General features: G+C 40.4%; 1 protein-coding gene across 1 annotated transcript; it reads right to left on the bottom strand.

Moving 5' to 3' along the window:
* Positions 1 to 368: 368 nt before the first annotated feature.
* On the bottom strand, positions 369 to 25,679 carry srebf2 (sterol regulatory element binding transcription factor 2). The gene is made up of 20 exons (XM_059347967.1): positions 25,340 to 25,679; positions 16,609 to 16,988; positions 15,825 to 16,014; positions 15,561 to 15,721; positions 14,520 to 14,672; positions 14,144 to 14,428; positions 13,878 to 13,992; positions 13,649 to 13,800; positions 12,113 to 12,317; positions 11,819 to 11,994; positions 11,208 to 11,457; positions 10,228 to 10,397; positions 9,927 to 10,098; positions 9,206 to 9,323; positions 9,002 to 9,111; positions 8,302 to 8,434; positions 7,247 to 7,418; positions 5,764 to 5,940; positions 4,739 to 4,850; positions 369 to 2,896 (listed from the first exon to the last, which is right to left on the bottom strand). The coding sequence occupies exons 1-20, from the start codon at positions 25,428 to 25,430 to the stop codon at positions 2,679 to 2,681; spliced, it is 3,540 nt and encodes a 1,179-aa protein (XP_059203950.1). The 5' UTR covers positions 25,431 to 25,679; the 3' UTR covers positions 369 to 2,678.
* Positions 25,680 to 25,725: the final 46 nt, after the last annotated feature.

The following is a 25,725-nucleotide window of genomic DNA, read 5'->3' as shown; positions in this document are numbered from 1 at the left end:
ATGATAACTACCTCTAGCACTTGATATTTTCTAACTTGGTCCTTGCACTGTCCTGACTCCTCCGACACCTTTGTGGTGACCAGCTGTTTTCCACTCCCTACTAGCTGCAAGGACTCAGTATGGATTCAGTCATGCCGCCTCTGTCTGGGAGAGTTTCATCAACACTGAGGTGTCCAGTGTTCATCGCTTGGCCACACAGAGAGAGCGTGAAAAAGGAAACCAATAAACTTCACACAACCGTCGTTATCAGATCTACACTGGCATTCACGCCCAGCCAACACCCACATCTCATTTTTTTCTGTAACGTCACTCGTCTTTGTGCTTCCCATATTAGACATTCACGACCACTGAAAGATCACACGCACCAATCACTGTCATGTGTTGTTTTATTACAAAACAAACATCAAAATGAACACAGAAAATCAGACAATAAAACACATAAAAGGGGAAAGACAAAAAAATAAAGTGTAACATAATTATAATGATGAAGCTAAAACTCCAGCCTGCTGATGGCTGGTTGAGCACTGCTTTCTTCTTTGCACATATTTACCAGTCAGGAAACATAATCTAGACTGATAAAAGTATTTCAGGACTCTTTTAAGTTGCTAACTTACTTTGTGTTGACCTGCATGACAGAGTTCTGGACATTTCTAATAGCAAACATGTGTTTGCAAAAAAGCAAAGAAAGAGTCTAAAATATCAGGCTAATTGTTTAAATGCGGCAATAAAACCAACATTTTCCTATTAGAGATTCTCTTTCTGTTTCTGACCCTAGGCTGCTTTTGTTTATATAAAACAATAACAATGACATAACCGCTCCCTTCCCCTCCCCGAAAAGCATTTATATTAATATTACATAACCATTAAATAAGAAAACCAGAGCACAGAAACAGGAATGACAGAAGTGCCTTCTCACGTGTAAGTCAACAATTACAAATAAAAAGCAAATTGGACAAAGATTTCACAAAGATAAAACTCCTCCATCATTCCAAATATGATGAAACATAATAAAATAATTCTTTACATTACATCAAGGCCATTTTGCTTGAGAGCTCTACATCATCACTTCCAAGAAATAACATTCCTCACTTTTTAAATCAGTGTCCCATTTTTCTTAAAGTGATACTCCACCCAATATCTTTTAAGTATTTGACATTCACTGCTTCTACGCTGGAGAAGAGCTTTACAGACTTTTATAGATGTTTTATTTCAGCTGTGAAAACCATCATGAATTAAAGTAAAATTACTAGAACTACGGTATAGGTTTGTGGAGTTGCGTGCTTAAATTATCCCAAATGTTTGGAACAATTTTTGAATCCAGATGGAGGTAAAAACAACAACTCCGACGAATCATGAAACTCTTGTCTTTTTGTTTTATTTTATTAAGAGGGCAGAAAATGTGTGTTTCAGTGAGTTTCTGTGAACACAGCAGGTGAGTGTTTGATAATAAAAGATTTTTGGTGTAGTATCACTGACTCACTCCACATCAGAGCTCCAGACTCTGACAGGAAACCATTACGAGCTAACTTTAACATGTTACGCTGCTTTCTTCGATGCGTGTCTCCTCTCAAGCAGAATTAAGGACTTCCTGTTTAATCTACTTCTGTTTATCTGCCTTTGTACAACCTATATACAATCACATTGTAAGCTTGTATGCAATTAATTTAAAATGCAATATTTGCATCTGTGAGTGTGTGTGTGTTGGTAGGCATTTCATCTGCCTTTAATTGACTGCTGTCCTCTTTTATTTTAATATTCCAGTCCAATAATTGTCCCCGTCTCTTGTTTGACAGTAAGGAGCATGTCAGCAGTAGCTCTCTGTCATTCTTTCAGTTTCTGCAACAGCAAGTTCCTAAAGTACTGTTCTGCTGCGCCCTGAAGTCTAAATAAAGCAGCTCAGTACGTTTTATTACAACGATGCTGCACTGGATAGGAGCATCACTTTTAATGGTCACTTCATTCAAATTCTGGATAACTGACGTGGTGCTTAAGTATCCTATTTTGCACCACGGTACAATGCTGCCATTGTACAGTGTATGAGGTAGATAAAAAGAGACACTACTCAGCACTGTAAGGTTAAAAGCAAGCGAGTGCATCTGTCTGCCACCTCCAGCACAACCATGCTCCACAGACCCGGGCTGTCTGTTCTTGAGTGCTCGAACGCTTCTTAATTGAAGCTTGCAAGTTTAATGAGACATTACACGGTTATTGTAGCACTCAGGCTGCCGTGTGCCAATAATGATTGTACAGCTCGGTATCCTACAGCTAATCAATGCACTGCCGCATTGCATTAATTTAAAACAGCTATTAGATAATGGTCCCTTTTCCCTTTGGGGCCTATTTCACCTGATTTTCCTTGTTGTGTAGCTTCGTTAAAAATGAGGCAGTAAGCCAGCGTGTTACCATTTATGACCAGAAGGTGGCATGATTGTGCTGCAACATTGAGGCGAAGCATCAGGAGCAAAATCAGCCGTCTCTGTGTGAGAAAAGTGTGGCAGCTTAAAGAAACGTTTACATTTGTGGTTTTTGATCGGTATGAGGGTGTCAATGACTGACAGATATAGAATTAAATGTTATTGGTAGATTTGTAGCAAATTACTGAGTTCATTGTACTGTGAGTAGCCCTAATGTGTGTTTGTTCTCTCATCATGTATGTGTGTGTGTGTGTGTGTGTGTGTTCAGGAGGCGGCGATGGTCGTGCCCCCGCTGAGGCGCAGCAGGATCTGCTGGCAGTCCTGCAGGGAGCGGCGGTCTCCCACCCGCTCCAGGGTGCGCTTGGCCTCGGCAAGCAGGCGGGCGCGGTGCCCGGGCGGGGTTAGCAGAGGCATGGGCAGGTGGCGGCAGGCCAGCAGGATGGCATGAGCCCTCTCCCTCTCACCCAGGACACAGTCACCTTCTGACAGCAGCAGGGGGGAGGAAGAAAAGAGGGAAAGTGAAGTTAGTAACCACTGCCCTTGTAGGAAACGTAAACAAATCACATTTGGTATTAGGGATGGACGTTTGGAAGAAACCTGCCAACTGGATTATCTACAGCGTTAACGATCAATTAATGGCTGCATGCATACATGGCAAAATAATAGATATATATATACAGTACTATGCAAAAGCCTGTTTTGATTACAGACGCTTTTATTTTGAAAGGACGAAAACAGACTTGATCCTGTTGATCGTAAAACTAACTCTGAGGTGATACTGTAAACATAACATCAAGGAGTTAAATGTTTTATGTTTTAGCCCCTGAAGAGGCATGAGGTTAGTTTTCACAGTAATCTTCATATTTAAATGTAAATTTGTTTTTAAATAAGTTTTGGATAAATTAAACCTAGTAATTCATGCTAGCAAGGCTTGATACAGTAAGATAGTTTTGCTCAAATAAATACTTGTTATTGCAACCTTCAGTTTGCAAACTGCAGCTTTATTCAACTTAATTCTCAGCTCATTGGCTTATTGACATACGGCAGCAGAACTGAACGATCGGCCGTGTTTCAGTTCAGTGAGTTCTGATACGCATAGATCAGTCCTCATAGATCATCATAGATTAAATTTAAAAAACAATTACAAATTCCACATTATCAACCAAATTCTTAACAACCATTAATCGATCATCGATTCATTATTCCCATCCCTGTCTGGTATACATTCAGTTCATGTTCTTTCAAGCTGGGATCTCGGACCCCAAAGACACACATAACAAGGTTGTCTGTCCCTCTTATTTGTTACTGAGTATATGCAGTGTAATGATGATGCTACTAAAATAAAACTCACACACTGGCACGTGATTTGCATTGTTTTGGAAATATGACTAATGATACGTGACCACCTTTTCTACAACATTTCCACTTGCGATTGCAGTCCGGAACAAATAGACTTGAAGCCGGAAAGATTGCAGCGAGTCCGTTCCGCTCTGCAGATTGACTGACATTGGGCGCTAAATGAAAGGAAGGTTCCGCTTCACACCTGGTTAACCTGCTTTCAAGTGTCATATCATGCATCTTATCTTACCAGCCAGTCGAATTGCAAACAAATCACACACCTAGGTTTTTGCAGGCAATTTGAGTGAGGAACTAAAATACAAAAATACAAAAATCTTCCCGGACAACACAGATCATTTCAAGGATACTTGGTCCATTTTCATCAATCTCCATTCCTTGACTGGAAAACTAGCTTCTATATTTCCAGGTTTTCCAGAACCCACTAAACCTCTGATTATGTGACTATAACTATGAGAACAATAAACAACAACATAGAGCCTCCAACCAAGACAGCAAACTTTGTTGTTTGCATACCAGATTCACTTTGCCTGTTGTTCCTTTCAAAGTAAAAGCCCTAGAACTATAAACTGTGTAGGAATTCAAATTCAATCAGAGCATTTTTCTAAAAGGAAACTCAACAAAATGTTCCGTACAGTAGCTCAGACTCAACTCAGACACATTGCCAGACACAACACTGTGCCAATAGTTGGTCCTCTGCCTGCATGAATCTATTCCAGCCTTTTAATGTTTGTTCCAACTGTGGCATTTTCATATCAGTGCCCATATGAATGGTTTGGATGCAAAACATTCACATGCAATTATTTTGCATTTTCATGTCGTTTATTTTCGTCTCAAAGTCTTAAGAACGGCCACGGGGGAACTGATCCTGAGCCAGCAGTCAAGGTGAACTTCACTCTCAGTTTGTGTGCGGATGGTGATGATTGCACTTAAACCAATATGTGAAAATGAGTTTGAGTCTCCCTTACCAGCTGTGTAGGAGTTGTGTGTCCTGCGGCGAAGGTTGTGCTCCAGCAGCTGGTGTGTCCTTGTAGGACTGGCTCCAGCCATCAGCCTCACTGTGGTCTCATGAAGAAACACCTGCAGGACAATAAAATGCATGAGAGCTGCAATGATCGTCAGCATCACGTATTTAAAGGCGTTTCCCTGGAGCAAGAAAAACTTTTACCCTCCACATCATTTCATCCCACATACAGTATATTTCCGAAGATATCTACAAGAAATATTTCCCTTTCATGCAAAGTGCCTCACAGCACCATGACTGCTATCAGTCAGTGGTCTCACAACAGAAACTCATAAAATGATGGAGTTCATGGGGTTCTTCAGTCCTGCACAAGTCAAAACATAACAAATGATCAGCAAGCGCTGTGAACGCAGGAGTTGTTAAAGAGCTTCTGGCTACAGTAATGACTACTCTAGTAATTCTTACAAGTGTGATTGATGATATATTAAACCGCAGTGAGATTCCTGCAGCTGGTGAGAGTGGGAGAGAACTTGATTTCCAAGGGTGATACAGTAAAAGTGCTATCATCAGGAACAAGATTAACAGGTCCCGGCTGATTTCTGGGCTTATTATCAGCGCTGCACAGAGCTTTTGTTAACTTGATGTACCAGAAAAACATATTGTGGGTATTATCTCTTTTATTATATAGCTTGTAACAGCTTTACAGATCTGGAGATGTGCCTGATTTTCAGTGTTATATTATTATAAATTTGTTATTGGTTTTCTTTGGCTGAAAGCTAGACAATGAAAGTTAATTTAATAACCTCTCCAATATCTTGTTATGGGCATTTGTCCACATTTTTTAAAGAGCTACATGAGCGATAAATAAATCAAAAGCATGAATCTACTGGTTGCCAAGTTACCATATGAAATACAGTATAGTAATGTAGAATTCCTGGAAAACAAGACAAAACAACCAGAACATAGGTTTCAGTGTCTCCATCTCATCCTACACCTGTTTTTTGCAACATGATCTCGTCATGTATGTACCTTGTGTTGCGCCTGTCTGTAGCACTGTGTGAGCTTTCTGAGCGCGCTCAGATCCCTCTGGAAACCAGCCAACTGAGATCCAGGGGCTGGGCCAGGTTCTCCATTACTGCTGCCTCCCCGCTGCCACAAACTGGTCCGCAAGGTCAACAGGAGGTCACAGATGAGGAGCTCCACCCCCTTGGGAGAGAAAGAAGATAAAGTCCTGTTTGGTGCATTTATGGAAGCGTTATTTGAAAAGATTATCGATTAAATATTTGGTATTCATTGGTTGATTTGAAGGAGTGCATTTGAGGGCCAAAGTGTGACTGAAATACAGCATTACAACCACAACCCACCACCATCATCACCAGTGCATCCCACCCAACATGCATAGCAAAAATGAAAAGTAACATGAGATTCAGAGGTGTCTTTATGTGAAGCGGTGGGGTGTGTAGCGGGTGCGTGCAGATTGGGGAGGCCTCTGTACTGCACTGCAGACACATTGCACTCGGCTTCAGGATCATGCAATGCAACTACAATGCACCACAGCCACCTCCTGCCACCCACACTGCGCACACACACAGCCCCACGTCAGCCCGGCCCCATCTGAGCATGCAGTGTGTGTGTGTGTATGCATAATGAACTGAATGCATCAACTTCACCAAATCCAGATAATTAAACCCTCTGAACCCCAGGATGTTTTCTTTTCTCCCGTCACATGTAACGCACTGTGGCCTCATTTCACTGCAGTATATAAGTCCTGTACCTCCATGGAGAGCAAAATAATCATGGCTAGAATTAGGAGAACTCAAAAATGTCTTCTGTTTAGTATAATCCGATAGTTAATTAAAAAAAGTTGACTTTCTTAGATTATTAATTTTGAAATTTAAAATTGGAAAGAGTTGGAATCCATGTATACAACATTTCTCCAAGTTTCCAAAAGTGTCACCAATATTGGGGCTCCACATGCTTTACATATTCAACTATTTCCATTTTACAACCTCTCTTGTCTCTCCTCTCTGCTCTGTGTAAACACCCTGCAGTTTAGTCAAAATGTTGCTAGTTTTGTCACATGACTTTAGTTCAGCTGAGTCATTCGTGGCTTCCCAGTTGCATGGACGACCACAGAATCTAACATTTTTTACAGGAACTATTTTTAGCTTATATTTGGTTATTTTTCCAGACGGAAGCATTTGTCAAACATGATTTGGTCAAAGACAAGTCTGAAATTGGAAAATCCACTGATATTTTCTGTTTTTACAGTTACTAGCTATGATAAAAAGCTTAATTTTGTCAAATTTTTAAAAGAAAACATGCCTTTCAAACCTGCCAGCAGTTTGTGGGGTTCAGAGGGTTAATGTGTAGAACAGCATAAGACAGGTTTTGGTGCCAAAAGCAAGACAGCAGACAAGATTATATAACAAGCGCTGTAATCACAAACCCAGAGGAGATCTTAAGGAGATAACAGTGTTTGGAGTACTTCGAGGGATTCTTTGTACACTACCTTGTTCAGCAGGTTCCCAGTCTGGTTGAGGGGCACCAAGATGCTGGAGCGCAGATAGCTGCTGGCTCTGTCACAGTGAGACAGGCAGGCTATCGCCCCTTCTCCCTTCAGAGGGGACAGACTCATCTGGACTGCCTTGCAAAGCAGCAGCACAGCTTTGGGCAGAGGATGGCTGAAACCGAGAGGGACAGTTACTGTCACTTTATTTTATCATAGATGTTTGAATCTACTCAGGTCAGAGGGGGCTTGTAGTTTAAAGATTGAATGAATGCTTCCCTTTTACCATTTTTACTGTAGTTACTGTATTGTTGAGTAGGAGCGTGTGTTTTGTCATATTTAAACTATAGAAGAAGTGGCCGTAGCTGTGTCATCACCCAATGGTTTGTGGTTGAAGCCTTCAGCATTTTCAAGGTTGTCATCTTGATTTTTGAAGCCATAAGTAACCGTATTTGGACAAGAGTGTGGAGCTGGGGAGGTTACACTGGTTACCAGCCAGGTACAGTTAGCGTAGCCAATGCTAAGTTACCTAGTAATGCTAGCCTGGTTAGGTGTGAACTCTTATTTATATTACATGTTATTAATTTCTATTGTATATGTACAAACACTTTCTGCTGCTACATGTCTCTGCAATATAAATATTTTATTTCTTACAGTTTTATATTCTATATTTATACTCTATTTATGACATTTCAGATAGCCATCACTGTGAGCCAATGCAACAGAATTTCATTAATGTGCATATTTCTTATGAATAACTGAATGACAATAAAGTCTGTCTAAGTCTGCAATGCTAATTTCGGTTAGTGAAAAAAAACAGGCTTAGGGAAAAATTTATTTTAGTACAACCCAATGCTGAATAAGACAATTTATAAAATAAACATCATGCTTTAGGGTCATTTTCTCATAGACATCTATACAATCTGCAACCGGCAGAGTCGCCTCCCTGCTGGCCGTTAGAGAGAATTACAGTTTAGGCATTTCTGCATTGGCTTCTCCGTTCAGACCCAGAGATCTCCCTGTTATTTAGACTTATAGAAACGTTTTACTTTACTTACTCAAGAGTGTGTAGAGCCCTGGGCATGCGCTCTGCTTCTGCCAACAGTGACCTCACTGCGACATCATCGCCCTGCAGCCAATGCACAGCGGCCTTCAGGACCAACGCCCACCAGCGACTCACTGGGTCTCCAACTGGCAGGAAGAAGAGAGGGAAATCATACAGGAATAATAAAAAAACCAACAACAGTAATTAGCAATTAGCTCCAGTCTGAGACCCCCAATAGACTTTTTTGCAGCTATGAAAAGCTTTTTGTTGTCAAGCTTTAACTGTCAAATGAGAAATTATGTCTTTTTGTCTCCACTGTGTCTCCTGCGGTATCAGAAACTGTATGTGTGTGAGGATATGATGCTTTGTTTGCAACATGCCAAGAATCGATTAAGGCTGTGGCTAATTAACGGCCTGAACAGATTGTCGATGTGTTTGTATCCATTGCAAGTCATTTATTACCACAAATCAATGACTACAATTGTTATCTGTGATAATCCAATAAAAAGTTAATCCCAAAAGCTAAATTGGCTGTCAGCGTACGGGAAATAGAGCAAAGAAAATCTATTCATGCTGACAGTAACAACTCTGATGGCTATCTGGTTAATCTTCACTAAAGAAAAAGAACTGAAAGCTCTTCCCCACACACACACTCGATGTGATTCATGCTTGATAGTGATTGGGTAGGGTTGTCCTCTTCATGCTATTCATACCTGGTGTGGTGGTGTGATTGGGAGGAGTCGAGAAGGGAGGAGGAGGGGTGGGAGAGTCCTCTGTACAGCTGTTTAACAACTGGAGGAACTCCAGGGCACTGGAAAACTCCCTAAAAAAGAGACAGACCAATACATGAACAGATCCAGGGTGAATCATGGATTGACATCAAACTGTCAATAACACTGCTGGTGTCTCTGCCTTACCCAGAGTCGCTGTTGCGTTTGCCTGCCTCAGAGTCGCTCTGTGGCTGGATGAGAGTGTGAACGGCTCTTTCCAAAAGCTTCCTGCAGAAACAGCGGTGCAGCTGAGCAATGGGGTCAGCTGGAGGAAGAACAACAGGACACGGTTCAATTATAGCACACAATTTACATATGTTTACTATTCACAGTTCGGCAAACAAACATAAAAAAACTGTAAATGATTGCATCGTGTGCATTTGTGCCTTCATTTGTTTTGGAAAAAAACGTTGGTAACGCTTTATAATAAGGTCCTTCATAACCATTCATTAACAAGTAATAAGGCACTGTTCTCGCTTTAGATCCGGTAGTTGCAAAAAGCATAGTTAACTTGTAGTTAACTTATAATAGATGAGCAACAAAGTATATATTAATATCAATAAGTAAACTAAATAAGATTAATAAAGGCATGGCAAAGACATAATGGGTGGGTCATGGGTGTTTGTAATGCCATTATTAACACTTATATAAGCTTATAAACACACAATAATGTTAATAAGCATCTTGTAAGGACTTACAAGGGTCTTATTACTTGTTAATTAATGGTTATTACAAGGACCTTAGTATAAAGCGTTACCAAAACGTCTAATGACAAACCACTGGAAGCGGTTTGGAGCATTCTTTTAAGAGGTAAATCTAGGAAGAAAAAAATGTAAAGAAAAATGATATAAAGCATAAAATGTCCCACCTGGATCTCTCTGAGAGGTGTACACCCCGTCGCTGCTCTCTGACTTCACCGACCATTCGCAACTCAGGAAGAACTGCCTCCCCAGTGGGGTGAAGAGCCAGCGCAGGCAGTCAGGGATCGATTTGGTCTCTGATTGGTTGGCCACACCCTCTGCACAACTCAACAGATAACCCTGAGAGATAGACAAGGAAAAAAGATGCTCATGACGAACAAAAACCTATGCAAAGTATAATATAATATTGCGATAACCTGGATACATATTCAAATACAAGGCAACCACACACAAAGATAAGAGACTTACAGGCAGGTAGGAAAGGTGGTGGCCCAGTACGGTGCGCAGGGCTGTCGCTGCGGTAACGTAGATCTGGGTGAGCTGGGCAGGGGGCATTTTGCCTTGGGCGCTCTCACTGAGGTTGACAGCACTCAGAGACACAGACAAAGCCCAAAGGCTGCTACGCTGAGGAAGTTTTCCTACAGAGGAGCAGAGAGAGCAGAAACTGTATCAGCGTGTTTAACTCTTCAGCGTGTCAAAGTGAAATTATGGCGCAATTTAAATGTGTTTTAATTAATGTAGCATTGTTGAGGCGTGGCTTATTTAACCCTTGTGTATTTGGACTAGGGATTGGAATAATTAATCGATTAATGGTCGTTAAGAATTTGGTCAATCACATGGAATTTTTAATCGATCTGTGTATTTTTAAATTTTAATCTTATCTCTGACTGCGTATCAGTATCACTGAACTGAAACACGCCGAGCGTTCAGTTCTGCAGCCGTACGTCAATAAGCCAATGAGCTGAGAATTAAGTTGGATAAAGCTACAGTTTGCAAACTGAAAGTTGCAATAACAATTAAAAAACACACAGAAATGCAAGAGTATTAATTTGAGCAAAACTATATTACTTTATCAAACCTTGCTAGCATGAATTACTAGGTTTAATTTTATCCAAAACTTATTTAAACACAAAACACATTTAAATATGAAGATTACTGTGAAAACTAACCTCATGCCTCTTTTGGGGCTAAAACATAAAACATTGAACTCCTTGATGTTATCTTTATAGTATCATCTCAGTTGAGTTAGTTTTTTTTACGATTGTCCTTTCAAAATAAAAGCGTCCGTTATCAAAACAGGCTTTTGCATAGTATTATATATATATCTTTTATTTTGCCCATGTATGTATGCAGCGATTAATAGATTAATTGATCGTTAACGAGTTGGCAGGTTTCTTCCAAACGGCCATCCCTAATTTGGACATCGGCCCACTTTACCTAACACTCACCTGTGAGTTGCAGCTGGCTCAGTCGGTGGTAAACCAGCGCTGCATCCTTCGCACTCGTCCTCGCTTCCTCCCCCTCGTGTTTTCCACGGACCTGATGAACCAGCCAACCCAGAGGAGTCGGTCGATGCAAGAAGTAGCGAATGAGGTTCCAGGACAGCGAGAAGACCAGGTCCAGATTGGTTGAGGGAAGAGCTCTTGTCAAGACAGACAGGCAGGTCTCTAAACTGGCCATTGCTGCTGTGTAGTCTCCCTGCAGGAGAGGCAGGAGAAATGGTGAGCTCATCACTATTCAGTGGAGACTGACAGGCATGTGATGAAGGTCATTAGATCTCAGCATGATTTGAACAAATGCTAAAAATAAACCTACACAAGCTTACATCAAAAAGGTGAGAATCAGAGGGAAGTGCTCTTCAATAAGCACGACCAAAATTGAAGAAAAGAGTAAACAGATCTAACATTAACGCCGTCACATGCAATGTGAATAGTGTGATCATGTTTTTATATTTGGAAATTCTACCTCACTCTTATTGAGACGTTTCCTTTAAACACAAAAACATCTTATGTAAGGAAAAATACATATAAATAGCATCTAAAAACAGATCTGTACTCACTCTGTTGAGATGCAGGTCGGCTTGTTTACGATGCCTCCAGAATGACACAGATTTGGGCGAGTGAAGGGGTGTGACCGGCTCCCACAGGTAGAGCACCCTCACACAGCCCCACACTGCTCCCACCCCGCTCAACACCCACACCATCACCCACGGCAACAGGCACCGCAGCCAGGATGCTGCAGGGTGAGAAGAGATGTGGTAAGATCATGACACATTTAGCTTCAAACCAAGTATCCAGCTGGGTCACTAATTCAATCATGACTGGGATAAACAGAGGGGGTCAGTCCTGCTCACCAAAGTCCTGTGTGTGTGTTGGGATCCACACAAGCGTTCTAGACGCCCCGTGGCCCGGAGATAGCCCGGGGCCTCCTGAGGCCTCCGAGCCCAACAAAGATGGCAGAGGGTTTAGGGACAGGCAGAAGAAGGTCAGGGCGCAGAGAAGCAGTCGAGATCCATCCATCACTCCAACTGAGGAGGGAGAATCTGGCTCGCTCTTCATCTGCAAACAGCAAGAGAGAACAGGGTCACAAAAATGTTGTAAAGACAAGAATTTAGCAGACTCTACCCTTAGTGATAAAATATATGTCAACACCTCCTGAGTAATCTTCACAATAAAAGCCACTGGTGGATATTTTTTACTACCAAGCAAGAGGAGAAAGAAGCAGTAAGACTCCCTTCAACTAAATGAACTGCTTTAAAAAGTATGGCAACTACACACTACCACGTACCACACTACCAAAGTAATCAGATTACATGACAGTCTGCCTTATAAAGTGGTATCTTGAAGTAATAAAGAGATTTATTAAATATGGTCATTACAATTACACTTGGCAAACCAGAAGCATTGCTTAATGTAAACACTGTTGTTTTGATTTTAACCATAACTTGAGTCCACTTTTAAAGATATTGCTATTATTCTCTTGTTTTAGATTTGTGGGCAGGGAATTCCAAAGTTTTGCGCCCTTTACAGAGAACCAGACAGTCTTGTTTCTTAGAACCAGACAGTCACCACTGGTTGGGGCTCGTGTAGCTGATCTCACAGTGGTAAGACGTGACTATATAGACATTTAAACATCAGATTAAGACAGCTGTAGTTAATGAAGTTTTCAGATGTAAAGAGGTTGTGTTCTCTTATAATATTGAAATGATGCCGTCTCATAGGTTTCTGATGCATAACTTTTATCGCCTTAATGAAGTTGGAGAGGCAAACTACCATGATGTAAGGCAATATGACAAAAATATGATAAAAATCATTGTCTGCAGGTATAGTTGTGCAGTGTGACATGACAAGTCCCTTCTAATAAAACAAAAAAAGTTTGAAGATTTTAGAAGTTGTTGAAGTTTGCACATTACATATCGTTGACAGGGGAGTCAGAACTTCTTTCCTGGTTGGTACACTGGTTTGCAGCAAAATAAACAAACCAGGAAGAAAAATGAAAAAGAATAATACAAGAATAATATGGAGGACAGAATGGTTGGTGAGAGGAAACAGCAGGGGATGTCTGTTCTGCTTTCTGATCTTCAGTTGGCTGCAGGTTTTAAGCTTTGCTTTTTTTTCATTGTTGGTAAAAACTTATTTCACACTACAGGATTTGGACTTGCAGACGGGTCCAGATATTTAATCTCCTATATATGTCTCAGGCATCTGTGACGCATCAGCACATCTCTCAGATCTCGTCTCGGAAAATTCACACATTGATCACTGCCTGCAGAAGCCAGTGCTGATTTAGCTTTGATCTCGGGGGTTTGTCTGCCTGCGATCTTCAAACACAGTTAAGTTGGCGAGTGTAACATCAGGGATAAAATCGTGTAGTGTGAACTCTGCATTACCTGGTCGTGATCCAGCAAGGGGCTGCCTGGCTCAGAGTCCACACAGTAAGGAGAGTACTGGTGAGGGGAACCAGAGCCAGAGTCTGAGGCTGGAGGTGACATCATCACGATTTCCTCTTTCAGCTCCACATCTTCAGACAGGATCACCGGTTCTGAGATAAGAGAGACTCAATGAATGTTGCTACAGATCATGTTCTGATTTTAACAGACAGTAAAGTAAAGCACTTACTGTTCTTCTGGTTGCCCATCTTAAGGGCCAAGTTCTCCTGCCGTAGTTTGTGGTTGACCTGTTGCAGGTATTTAATGTAGTCGATGGCCTTCCTGAGCACCCCTGACTTGTGCATCTGGGAAGAAACACATGATGGGGGACATGTGAGGATCCAACTTCTATCAGGAGTTAAATCAGTGGATCTTTTTCCATTTTTAAACACTGAAACAATTTACGATATTAAAACAGTCTTAATCTTTTACTGTTCCAATGGTAAAATCACAAACCTTGGCGTCATTGCCCATGACCAGGTCTCTGAGCTCTATGATCTTGTCGTTGATGGAGGACCGGTACCTCTTCTCGATGATGTTGTGGGTTGTCCTCCTCTCGCCCTCTTTCACCACTCCTCCCGGGCCTACCATTCCTCCCATCATCTGGCTTTGATCCATGCTGGATCTGGCTGCGTTAGTGCAGTGGGAGGAGCCGGGCTGTAGCTGCTTGATTGGCAGCTTGTCCCCTCCTCCCCCCATCATAACGGGAACGGTGGTCAGGATGTTGCTGCTCATTAGAGTCTGGGGAAATTAATCAGTTTAGTTTTCAGCGTGGGACCAAAACCACTACCCTGATTAAACACAAACAGTCATATAAAATCATGCTGCGTACCGGGACCTGCAGGGCTGTGTTCTGGATGGGCGTCGTCAAGGTGGTGATCCCTGTGGGGCTCTGCATGGTAGACAGCACCTGTGTGCCATCAGGTTTGAGTGTTGTGAGAACCAGTGAATCTGTCTTCAAAATCTGAGGCTGCTGGACCAGAACCTGATGGAAAGACATTGTAGGAGCCTAAATGCAGTTTTTTGCTGTTAACAGAATAATTGAAGTTCATAAGAAATAATAATAATAATATTTACAATATGTACATGTTTTGATATTTACAATGTAGGTGGATAGATATATTTTTGTTTTGTGAAGACTGTACCTTTAATACGTCATTCTCGCGAGTGTTGGGTAATGGTAATTTGGTAGGTAATGTGATTTGTGGTCAGTCAGGACAAGCGGGGAGTGGAGCCCTATAGTTTTTTGACCTCTCTCTCCACTACTTTGTAATTTTGTGTATAGGACGCGATTTTTATTTTCATTTTGTGGCATTTTATATTTTGTATTTTTCCTGCATTTTTCTGAGCAAACATTCAAGTTTACCGGCTGGTCTCTGTGGATTAATTGGATGTGGACACGGGGAAGAGTGGTACGAGCGTCAAATTAAGGCTTCACCTACAGACATTAAAAAGGTCATTACGAGGTTCTATTTTTGTCTACAAGCAGTTTAAAAGATCTAAGCATTGGTACTTAAGCTACATCCACACTAATAGGTTTTAAAATGCATAACTTTCATAATGCTACTAGTGCTACATGCACAGGAGTGAAGCTAGTTTTCAAGCAAATTGCCGTCATGCCTTGATCATGGCCATGCATTTTCAACTTTTAATATGGACTTATGTTATTTCTGAGACAGTTTTCGCTTTAGAAAACTGATATAGCCCCAGATCTGCTGGGCCTCGATTATTTTTGCACTGCAAATGACTTTGTTAAACAAAATGATTTGCATATGAGCCATCTTGTGCAGTAACTTGTTGAAATATTGACCTTTAATTATCTGCTCATCACCAGGTCTATTGCTATTTTTGAAACACCAGAGAGTTGACTCACAGGTACTTGCTGCATCTGCTGTTGCATAGTGTGGACTGTTGTGGGCGCTGTGGAGAGAGTCTGAATGGTCTGACAGGTTGGGGTCAGAACACGCTGGTGCTGTATGGCCATTGGTTGAAGCTGTGGTGACGTCATAATGCTCTGCATCTGTGGTTGGAGGACTGGGAATGGGAGACAAGGTGATAGATGATGATAGATTTATTAACCACATGTTGAGAATTGTTTCACGTCCGCCAGAGCACACTCTTATTTCTCTTTAGTCACCTTGGAAACCAGCTCCGTGGCTCTGGTGGCAGATGACGGGGCTCTGGATGAAACGTGACTGTCCGCCATTGGACGCGATCATCACAGTTTGGGCCTGTGTCTGGATGGGCAGGCCCGTCTGGCTGTGGGTCTGAACCAGGGTGTGGACCGGGAAGCTCTGGGTCTGCATGGGGATCCCCTGGGTGTGCATCTGTGATAACATACATAACAAAATTAATTCAGTTTCATCTCAACATGCGTTTTCCCCCCCAGGCATGACTCAAGTTGGATGCAACATAAGACAGATCATCTGCCTTTGTTGATGATGTCTTTTTGGAAAAATCTATTTCACTCAAGAGAATAAACTATATCTGTCAGGCTGAATGCAATTTTGCTGAGACATGCATTGCTTTTTGTAGGGATGCTGAGCTGGATGATATATTTTACAGTCTGTCAGTACTCTGAAAATGTTCTCCTGTCAGCAGAAGCTTTTTTAGTATGGATAGCACAATAACAGAAAATAGATCCACACCGTCTCCACAATAGACAAAGAAATCACAGCTGGAGAGGCTGGCACTTTGAAAACAGCCCGACTCAATACTTCAGCACCTGTCCAACACTGCAGAGCTCAAAAAACCCTTTCATAACTACACAGAGATCTAAAACAGCTTCCAGTGTGCTATGTAACAGTGCATTAAGCCTTCATGGAACTAGTAATAGTTTTTATAGCAATATTAGTGAGTAAAACTTGAGTTCTTTCCCATGTTGAAGACAGGATTTAAGTGTTAAAGTGGTGAAATGATACCTGGATGGTGGGCTGGGCCGTCTGCTGGGGTTGGGGCTGAATGGGCTGGACGGCCACCTGAGGCCGTGGCTGGAGGAGTGGAGGGCTGCGGGTCACCTGCTGCACTGAGGGGACCGTGGTGGGGGAGGGGGTCTGTGCGGGAGTGATGGGAGTGAGGGGAGGGGTGAGGGGTACCGACTGGGGCGTCTGGGAGGCAGCGATGCTGACGGTGGTGTTCTGGTAGACAGCAGGGGCTGGTGTCTGGGGAGTTTGGGGGGTTTGAGGGGTTTGAACGGCAGGTCGTGCGGTCGTGCTGGCGCCGCCACTCGGTGTCGTGTTCATCTGATCCTCAAACAAGTCCGGGAAGTCCCCCACCTGGTTGCTGACAAACTGCAGCATCTCTGAAGAGACGGAGAAACAGAGTGGACATTACAAGTCTGGATTTGATGAAGAAATACAAATAATGAGAGGCTTCAAAAGCTTGAAAACTGTGAGGAAAAAAATACAGAAAAGTGTAAGATAAGATAAGAGATAAAATATGACTTTATTGATACCGTAGTTGTCACAGCAGCTCAAGATACAGACACATAAGAATATAAAAATAAAAAATAAAAAAATAAGACATTCAAATATTCTATCCACATTACATAATAATGATAATAATAATAATAATAATAATAATAATAATGTTAAGATAAAATCCTGAGTAAACTAGACGGTTAGGTCTTCTTACCGATTGTCTTTTTATAATATTTTTATAGTTTGTCATTTATTAATTGACTGCTTTAAAAAAAGAAAACAGTCCCATCTTCTACCTTGCCCATACTTGCTATTTATCAATTTTATACCCTTAATTATTGGGTAAACATGTACAAAGACTGTAAAATATGAAAAACAAACATGATTGTTACATTTTGTTATGAAATAAAAAGGTAAAAGGTGTGTGTGTGTGTGTGTGTGTGTAGGAGGAGGAGGGCTTTAGGAGACAGGAGCTAAAACAGAGTGTTTCAGTCAGAGGGTGAATACAGATATATTCGATAATGTGTTTTTTTGAACATTAAAGCGTGTAAACATGCTCTAGTGGAAACTCAAAATTTAACCATGAACTGAAAAATTAGCACAATATGTCCCCTTTAACAATTGTACACTTTAAAATAGTAAACAACATAATTTTACTAATAATAAATAATTCAAATTTTAACTGATAGTATCACTCAGTGTTGTGTAACTAAAGCAGAATGTGAGTGATGTGGTGACTCCTGTAGATCAACATACTGCAACACTATCTACATCCACATGACTGACAAATACTTCACTACCTGTAAGTCTCAGTTACATCTAACGTTACAGTACTAGGAGGTAATTATCTTATTTTTTCTTTCCCAAGTGTCCTTGAGAAAGAACTCTTCAATTGAAATTTTATATTGAGTAGTAAGGTGGCCTCACTGTAGATCTCTCTTAGATATGTGAATGCTGTTTACTGCTAACAGATAAGACTAAGTTTAAGCAGGAGAATGTCATGGACTGGCCTTGAATCTGCACATGCACGCACAGAAATGCTACTGTTGTGGTCATAAACCAGCGAAGACACAGCAGAGAAAGCAAAAGGCCTTCAAACAGATAGCCTTGAAAAGGTGTGCAGCAATCTGACTGATGGCCCAGAAAGACAATGGCAGCAGGGGAAAAAAAGGGAAAAAAAGCACTTAGATGAAGAATACAGCAGCACTGAACGACCTGATGGATGCATGGCACTTTATGGGACTTTCATTTTGGCAATTCTCCAAATCGATACAGTAAAAATGCTCGATTTTGAGTCTGTGAAATTCATCAGTGACTGCATATTCTTTTTTCTGCAATGCAAAATTAAAGAATAATGTAGTTTTCCACGATTTAGTGAGGGAAATATAGTTAATTGATAAAAGGAGGTTTTTTTACTTCCTGCAACTAGAATCCAATTAATCTGATTTCCATATGCATAGGTTGTATGCAATGGCTTATTTTGAAACACAGACACAGTTACATGTGTATCCTTGGCCGTTTCAATGCTTTTAACTTAAATGTTAGAATACAGGGGCACTTCATATTTATCAGCAGCTGGTTTGTAAATGGAACTCTTCATGATTAAGGGATTTATTTCAACCTTAAATGTCAAGTTTATTCCTTAATACTGATGTATTTATTGGTTTTAAAAAACGGATGAATGGAATCAATAATTCCTTGTCATTTAGAAGTTTTTAAAATCTGAATTAATTTAATTTAAATATTGCATTAATGCAGTTAAGCCGCTATTTTATAGAAAATACATACATTCTTATATGGTTTTGAAAATAGATGTTGTTATCACCCAGCCTTACAGGATGATAAAAGTTTACTTTTTTACTAGTTAACTTCTCTCTAGTATCTGAGCAGCTGTGAGAGGAAAACAGTTTGCCAGAGAGCACACGCTTTGTGTCCAATATGTAGAAAACACCACGTTTCTAATGGTCCCACAGGACTTTGGAACATCACGACTTTTGACACGGGCTTTACAGGGTCCATGTGTTGGAAGCTGCCCTCATAGACCTACAGTATATCACTGATAGTGCGCATGACTTCAGCCATCAGGGTCAGTGAAGTGACATTGAGCAGAGCCTGCAGCCTTGAACTTCTTCTTACTGAACAGCAGAATGAGGCCATACAATCAAACAGACCACATTCAATGACTGGTTCACAGTATCACTAAGCACAGCCCCACTGGTGAGGCCATTCATAATAATCTGAATGGGAAGATGTATTACTGATGACACATAGAAGTTAATATTCTTGTCACTACTGTACTTTGTGACTTCATAATGACTGACTGCATTTGTCATTTCATTCATTAGAGGCGAGGAGTGGCACTATTTTAATAACTTGTCTACACAAATTAATCATGGAGTGACATATGCTTTCAAAAAGCTGAGAATGAAGAAATTACTTTGTCATCTTTTAATCTCATTGTGATATCATATTTTATCACAAACGCAACACGAAAGGAAATGAGACACCAGAATAGATATGTGAAGCTGGAAAGTTGATACAGTACAGAAATAAAACTTACTCACAAACAACACAACACCAATGCTTCACATCTTTGTCAGCAATAGCAGCTACTTCCTGTCACCTCTGTGTGTCATCTTGTTGTATTTCAATGTAGAGTTGTTGTCATCGCTTATATAGCTTTATTTTTCTGTTGGCATGTGATTTCACAACTATAAAAAGTCATTTGATTGAAGCCTTTCAAAACAACATTATCAACTTATCATACAATATGGGTGGTTGACGTGACACTCAATTTTTGTGTTCCCAGTGACAAATATCACTAAAATTTGATAATATTTCATTAAAATTAATGTTTTAATATGCAGTTCATTCTTCTACATCTAATCCATCTGCAAACAATGAGTATCGTTCTTCAACTATGCAAATATTCTGTTTTGAACATGACATTTGTCCACCGGTGCAACTGTACTAGGTAGCATTACTTATCTTAAAACAACTGTAATTTAATGAAAAATTTATCTAAATACATTAAAATACTTGAATGCATGTCATACGAGTGTTTACTTAATGAATCTAGAGGATATAAGTGTTAAGGTCCCTATGTAGAGTTATTATGACACATTACATTTTGTCCGCAAAACTGGTGTCCTCCTGGAGCAACGGCATTATGTAGATATAAAACAGGCATTAATGTGACCACCCCATTACTGAGAGGGGTCCTTCCAGAATCAGGAAGGACAGAAGACATCTCTGGAGCAGGTGGACTGCACACAAGATCAGTTCTGTCTCAAATATTTTCATAATATTACTATTTCCGTGCAGTGTTGGAACTGGTCGTCTTAAGGTAGTCCTTTGGTACAACGCAGTTTAAGTATTGATCTGATTATTTTTATCAATTTACGTTGATTGATAATTGAAAATAATGTAAACCTTAACACTGTTACTCAGGATGAAGAATGTCTCTCATATAGCTAGGCCGCAAACTAGCATTGATTTCGAAAATGTCCACTGGTGAAACGCACAGTCCTATAGTACAACATGAAGTCAGTTTCACTTATTTTTTTCCTTTACTCCTATCATAATGAAAATTAACATAGTGAAAGCAAACATGTAAACAAACATTTTTTGTATTACAAGTTTTATTGAAAAATTAGTTTAAATATGCAAAAGAGATATAATCCGAGTCTAAAAAATGAATGGAGGTTAATGGACGGCCGCATTTGGATGGCCCGTCCTACCTGGCTGACGGGAGCTTCTCTGTCCTGCTTGGGGATTTCTTCTCCTCTGTTGCCCCCCTCACCTGTGGGGTCCCTCAGGGCTCTATACTAGGTCCCATCCTCTTACTATTATATATTTTACCCCTAGGGGACATCCTAGTCAAACATAACATCTCCTTCCACTGCTTTGCAGAAGATGTCCAGCTATATCTGCCTCTTAATGTTGATGGGCAGGCTGCACTCCAGCCATTGCTTGATTGTCTGGCTGACATCAGATCATGGATGGGTGCAAACTTCCTCAACCTTAACGAGAGCAACTTTTAATGACTAATTTAAGTAGCTTTATTGCATTTTCTCTTAACCTCAGAATTTGAGGACAACACAACTCAAACCTTCCTTCCCTGTTTTGTTAAAGCTAGTTTGATTTCCATGTTGAAAGTGAGAGGCTGAGATGACCACCAAGGAAAGGTCTAGGAAGTTTAGGGAGAGGCTGAATGAAGATCCTGAGAGGAACGGGATCTTGCAGCTATAAGGATGAAATGAAGATTCCTTGGGTTTTATACCAATTATAATGAACGTAACCCAGGCATTTGGGTGAAGTCTCTATGTGTACATCTTATAGTATATAAATAACATAATTCTGAATTTTTTTGGGGTATGTTTGATGTGGAAATATAATTGGGACAAACTAATATGCCTTTGGCTTATCTATCTTATCTGTCCAACATTCTCTGAATTAAATAATGACATTCTTTATTGTGTTGCACCGGTGGACACATTTTAGGACTACCACACCAAAAAGTGAATAATATGTGAAGAATTAGAAATGGACATATTCAGTTTTGAATTATTCACATATAAGGGAATATAATTATATATCATTTGACATATATTTTTGAATTATTATTTTTTTCACTTTGAATTTGAGTTCACGTCAACCAACCATATGCAGTGTACAATACATCCAATACACAGGCTTGATGAGCTCGCTGATGTCGATTTTGCCCGTTTATGTTCATATGCATTTGGTGGCTATTAGGGGTTTTTCTCAATGGCTGTTAACCAACAAGAGACTTTGAAAGAACAAGTCTAAAAGGAGATGGTTTCACAGCCATACTCCACAGCTCTGATGAACATGTTGGGTTTAACCAGCTGGACATGTCGACCTTGCATAAAAGAAGTAGCAACAAAAAATGGCAATAAAACGTTTGTTGCATGTTAAGACTGTTCACCACATATTTGAGTGCAATATTTGTTAACAGTGCCAATGAGCCCATTTTATTTATTGTTTTGGTTTTATTTTGTTTTTAATTTAGTCAGGCAATTATATCGGCCAGTACTGGCTTATCACAGACACATTGGTATCGATTGGTGTATATGTTATCCAATGTGAAAAGTATGCAGAAAATATGCTTGGGGGGGACTTTCCAATGGTGTGAGCCATTTATTTTATTTTTAATGTATTCTTTACTTAAATAATCAGCAATTGACTCATACTGAACTTCAGCTTTTTATTTTTATTCATCTTTATTTTTATAATTTTCATTTCTAGAATTGGTTGACTTTGTAATACATTGTATGCATGTTTTCTAATGATATTTACAGTTAATTAAGTTATTGTTTAAGAAAGCAGCCTTCTGAGTACCTGTGCATAGTCATGTATGTGTCCAATCCACATAGAAAACAAAAAATGTATCAGCTGCTCTATCCATAAATGGTGAATTGTCTCCCTCTAAAAACCATACCAGTATTGTTCTCAAAAATCCCATATCGGTCGGCTCTACTACCAAGGGTCACAAAACACCAACTGCCACACCAAGGATGGTTTATTAACTGTGCATGGGAACTCTGTTGACACTGAGAGGTTAGCAGCACTAGATGGTTATAAACAGTGACAGCAGTTCCTAAATTCTGAACATTATCAATAAAACCTAGAACCATGAAGTCTCATATACATCTGTGCATTAACGTGGGTAGACACACTACGAGACCATGCACTTGTACACCTCCACGGGGGGCAGCCCACTGATGACAGACAGGACAAAGCAGCCCTGAGCCCTCAGAGCTTCAGACAAGCTTACACAAAGGATAAGTCCATCAAAGGGGGACAGTTTCCTAGGCTGCTAGGCGCAAAGAAAATAGGTTATGTAACCAGAGCAGTTGCTAAGAGAATAATTGGGAGAGGGAGAATGTTCTGGATAAATATAGGGTCAATTGCATGAACCCTTACAGGGGCCTCTAAGACCTTACAATCTCTGAAACGCACATCTGAAGAACAAAAGTTGGTAACTTTGGAGGTCTGCAGTAAACCAGCATTGAGACCTGTCCCTGTCTAGCTACGACTTTCATACATGCAAAAATTCTCAAGCACATCATTAGGGAGATGGTGCCTATCATTTCTGTAACAGGGTTCCTTTTTTCTGCAGTTGGCTGCTCTGCCCGATGGGAACATTTAATTTATCGATTAGCCGCAGGCCAAACAGAGAGTGAATGAGTCTTTCTGGCAGCGCGCCTAAAATTCATCAGTCAACTCTGAGTTGTCATTTCGTTCTCTCACACAATCTGTACATTCCTGTCTTTCACACAATGATTAAGTGGGATTACATAACTGTGGCCGGGGGTATGTGTTGTCTGCTCGCTCTGTCCAAGGGCCCCCTTTGGAACGAGAATTAACACCAGACACCAAAAGCAGGTAGAGTTTCTGAAATGTTTTATAAGCTTGTGTGCAGTTTCGGTCATGTAGCCACAGGGATGTCACAATTCTCCAAATCCACGATTTGGGTAGAGTTTTGATTTTAAGGTAACAATCTAATTCTAATTTAAAAAACTTTCAACAATGAAGGCTATGTCTTTTCATGACTATCAAGTCTTGATTTGTAAAGAACAGATAATTAGTTTTATGCCCTGAAAACTGACATTCACAATTTTTACAATTATTTTCTACATCGTATCAAGTGTGATATAATGGTCATATTTATTTGTAATTCCAGAACAGGAGGAAACAAATTTCCAATTCGCCAATCCTGATATTGATTTTGATAGCTCAAAATGAAAGCTCAAATCAATGGTTTTCAATTTAGAAATGGCCATTATTGTTTGTTCCATCGACTTGTAAAGTAGTACAGTAAAAACACTGCCCAAAAGATAGGGATCTACATTAAACCTCAGTTCATCCTACACTGTCTGACACACACACACACACACACACACACACACACACACACACACACACACACACACACCGGTCCATCAGTCCGGTCTGGTGACTTGGCATTCAGTAAAATTCCACCCCAGTGGAAATCTGGTGACTCTGCGCTGGCAAGCATTTCGCCAAAATCCCAGCCCTTTCAATATGTGCCAAAGGGTGAAACTTGTTTTGATAAAAGAGAAAGATTGGATCAGAGATGCCGTTTGTTCACAGAGAACAAACTGAACTGGGTCTTTACAGAGATGTTGTCCCACAAACTCAGCCCAATAATGACTGCAAAATAAGCTTGGAAAAATGATGCAGAAGAAAGGTTTCCTTCAATAAATTCTACTAAAATTGGAATTCATGACGTAAAAAAAAAAAAATCGAAATGGTGCTCATGACTCACAGTAAAAACAAAGACAAGCTTGATGAGCAAGTTAGTCTCTTGTGTCTCCAGCTTCCTGATGAATGACACCTCTCACTCATACCTGCCTCTGCTTCTTGAAAAATAACACTCACGCCTACAACCTCACTCATTTCTTTTCCATTGAAACCATACCACATGACATCTTCTAAAAAGGCATTTTTGCAAAAGTCGATGTGCTTAATTGCAATGAGATTTTCATTTAGAATAAGTTTAAATGACTCAAGTAAACAACAGACACATACAGGCATGGAAAAAAATATTAGACCACCCTTGTTTTCTTCAGTTTTTGTTCATTTTAAAGCCTGGTACAACTAAAGGTATATGTTTGGCCAAATATAATGACAACAACCATAATAGCTAATAAGAGTTTAATTTAAGAGCTGATATCTAGCCACTTTCCATGTTTTTCTTGATAATGATTTTGGTTATTACCAAGAAAACGATGGAGATATCAGCTCTTAAATTAAACTCTTATGAGCTATTTTTGTTGATATGATTTGTCCAAACAAATATACCTTTAGTTATACCAGGCATTAAATGAACAAGAAAGCAAGGATAAAACAAGGGTGGTCTAGTCATTTTTCCATGCCTGTATTTGCAATGTGCTTTCTATTTAGAATGAGTTTAAATGACTCAAGTAAACAACAGACACATACATCATTCTAAATTTTGCCACAATAACAGCAACTGTAAATGCTAAAAACCCTGAACCTCCCTTTTACCAGCAGCTTTATGGTAAAGACGTTGACCACTTAACTTTGTACCTGCTGATCATAAACAGACTGTGTGAGCAGGATGAGCATCTCACAGAGCTGTCACACTGAGCGGAAACAGGCCAACACAACGTAGGAAACAACAACAACACTTCACAGCGTTAGCAGGGACAAAAGAGCTCACCGTCGATGTCTCCCAGGGTGAACTCGTCTCCTAACTCCGCTAGAGTCGGGTCCATGTTCTCCATGGTGGAGATGTACTCTCCTGTATCCATCCTGTCTGTTAGCACCTCGCCTCCCCGGCTGTCACCGGAGGGTCGCGGGGGGGAAAAAACAAGACCCGCAGGCTATTCTGTGGCGTTCAGCGACGCCTACAACACCCTTATCTGATGGAGGAGATTATTCTTTTCCGGGACAACCGTAAGACGACACTACAGCCTCAGGAGAGGCTGACTTCTATGTCGATAAACTTCTTCACACCGATATATGCTTAAGTCGTCGCCATCTTGTTTTACGCTCATTACGTCATTCACAAACAGACTCGATGGCACAAAGCGGGCTCTGATTGGC

The sequence above is a fragment of the Centropristis striata genome, chromosome 13, assembly GCF_030273125.1.
Source record: "Centropristis striata isolate RG_2023a ecotype Rhode Island chromosome 13, C.striata_1.0, whole genome shotgun sequence".
Taxonomy (NCBI): domain Eukaryota; kingdom Metazoa; phylum Chordata; class Actinopteri; order Perciformes; family Serranidae; genus Centropristis; species Centropristis striata.
This window is presented reverse-complemented; position numbering and strand designations above follow the sequence as displayed.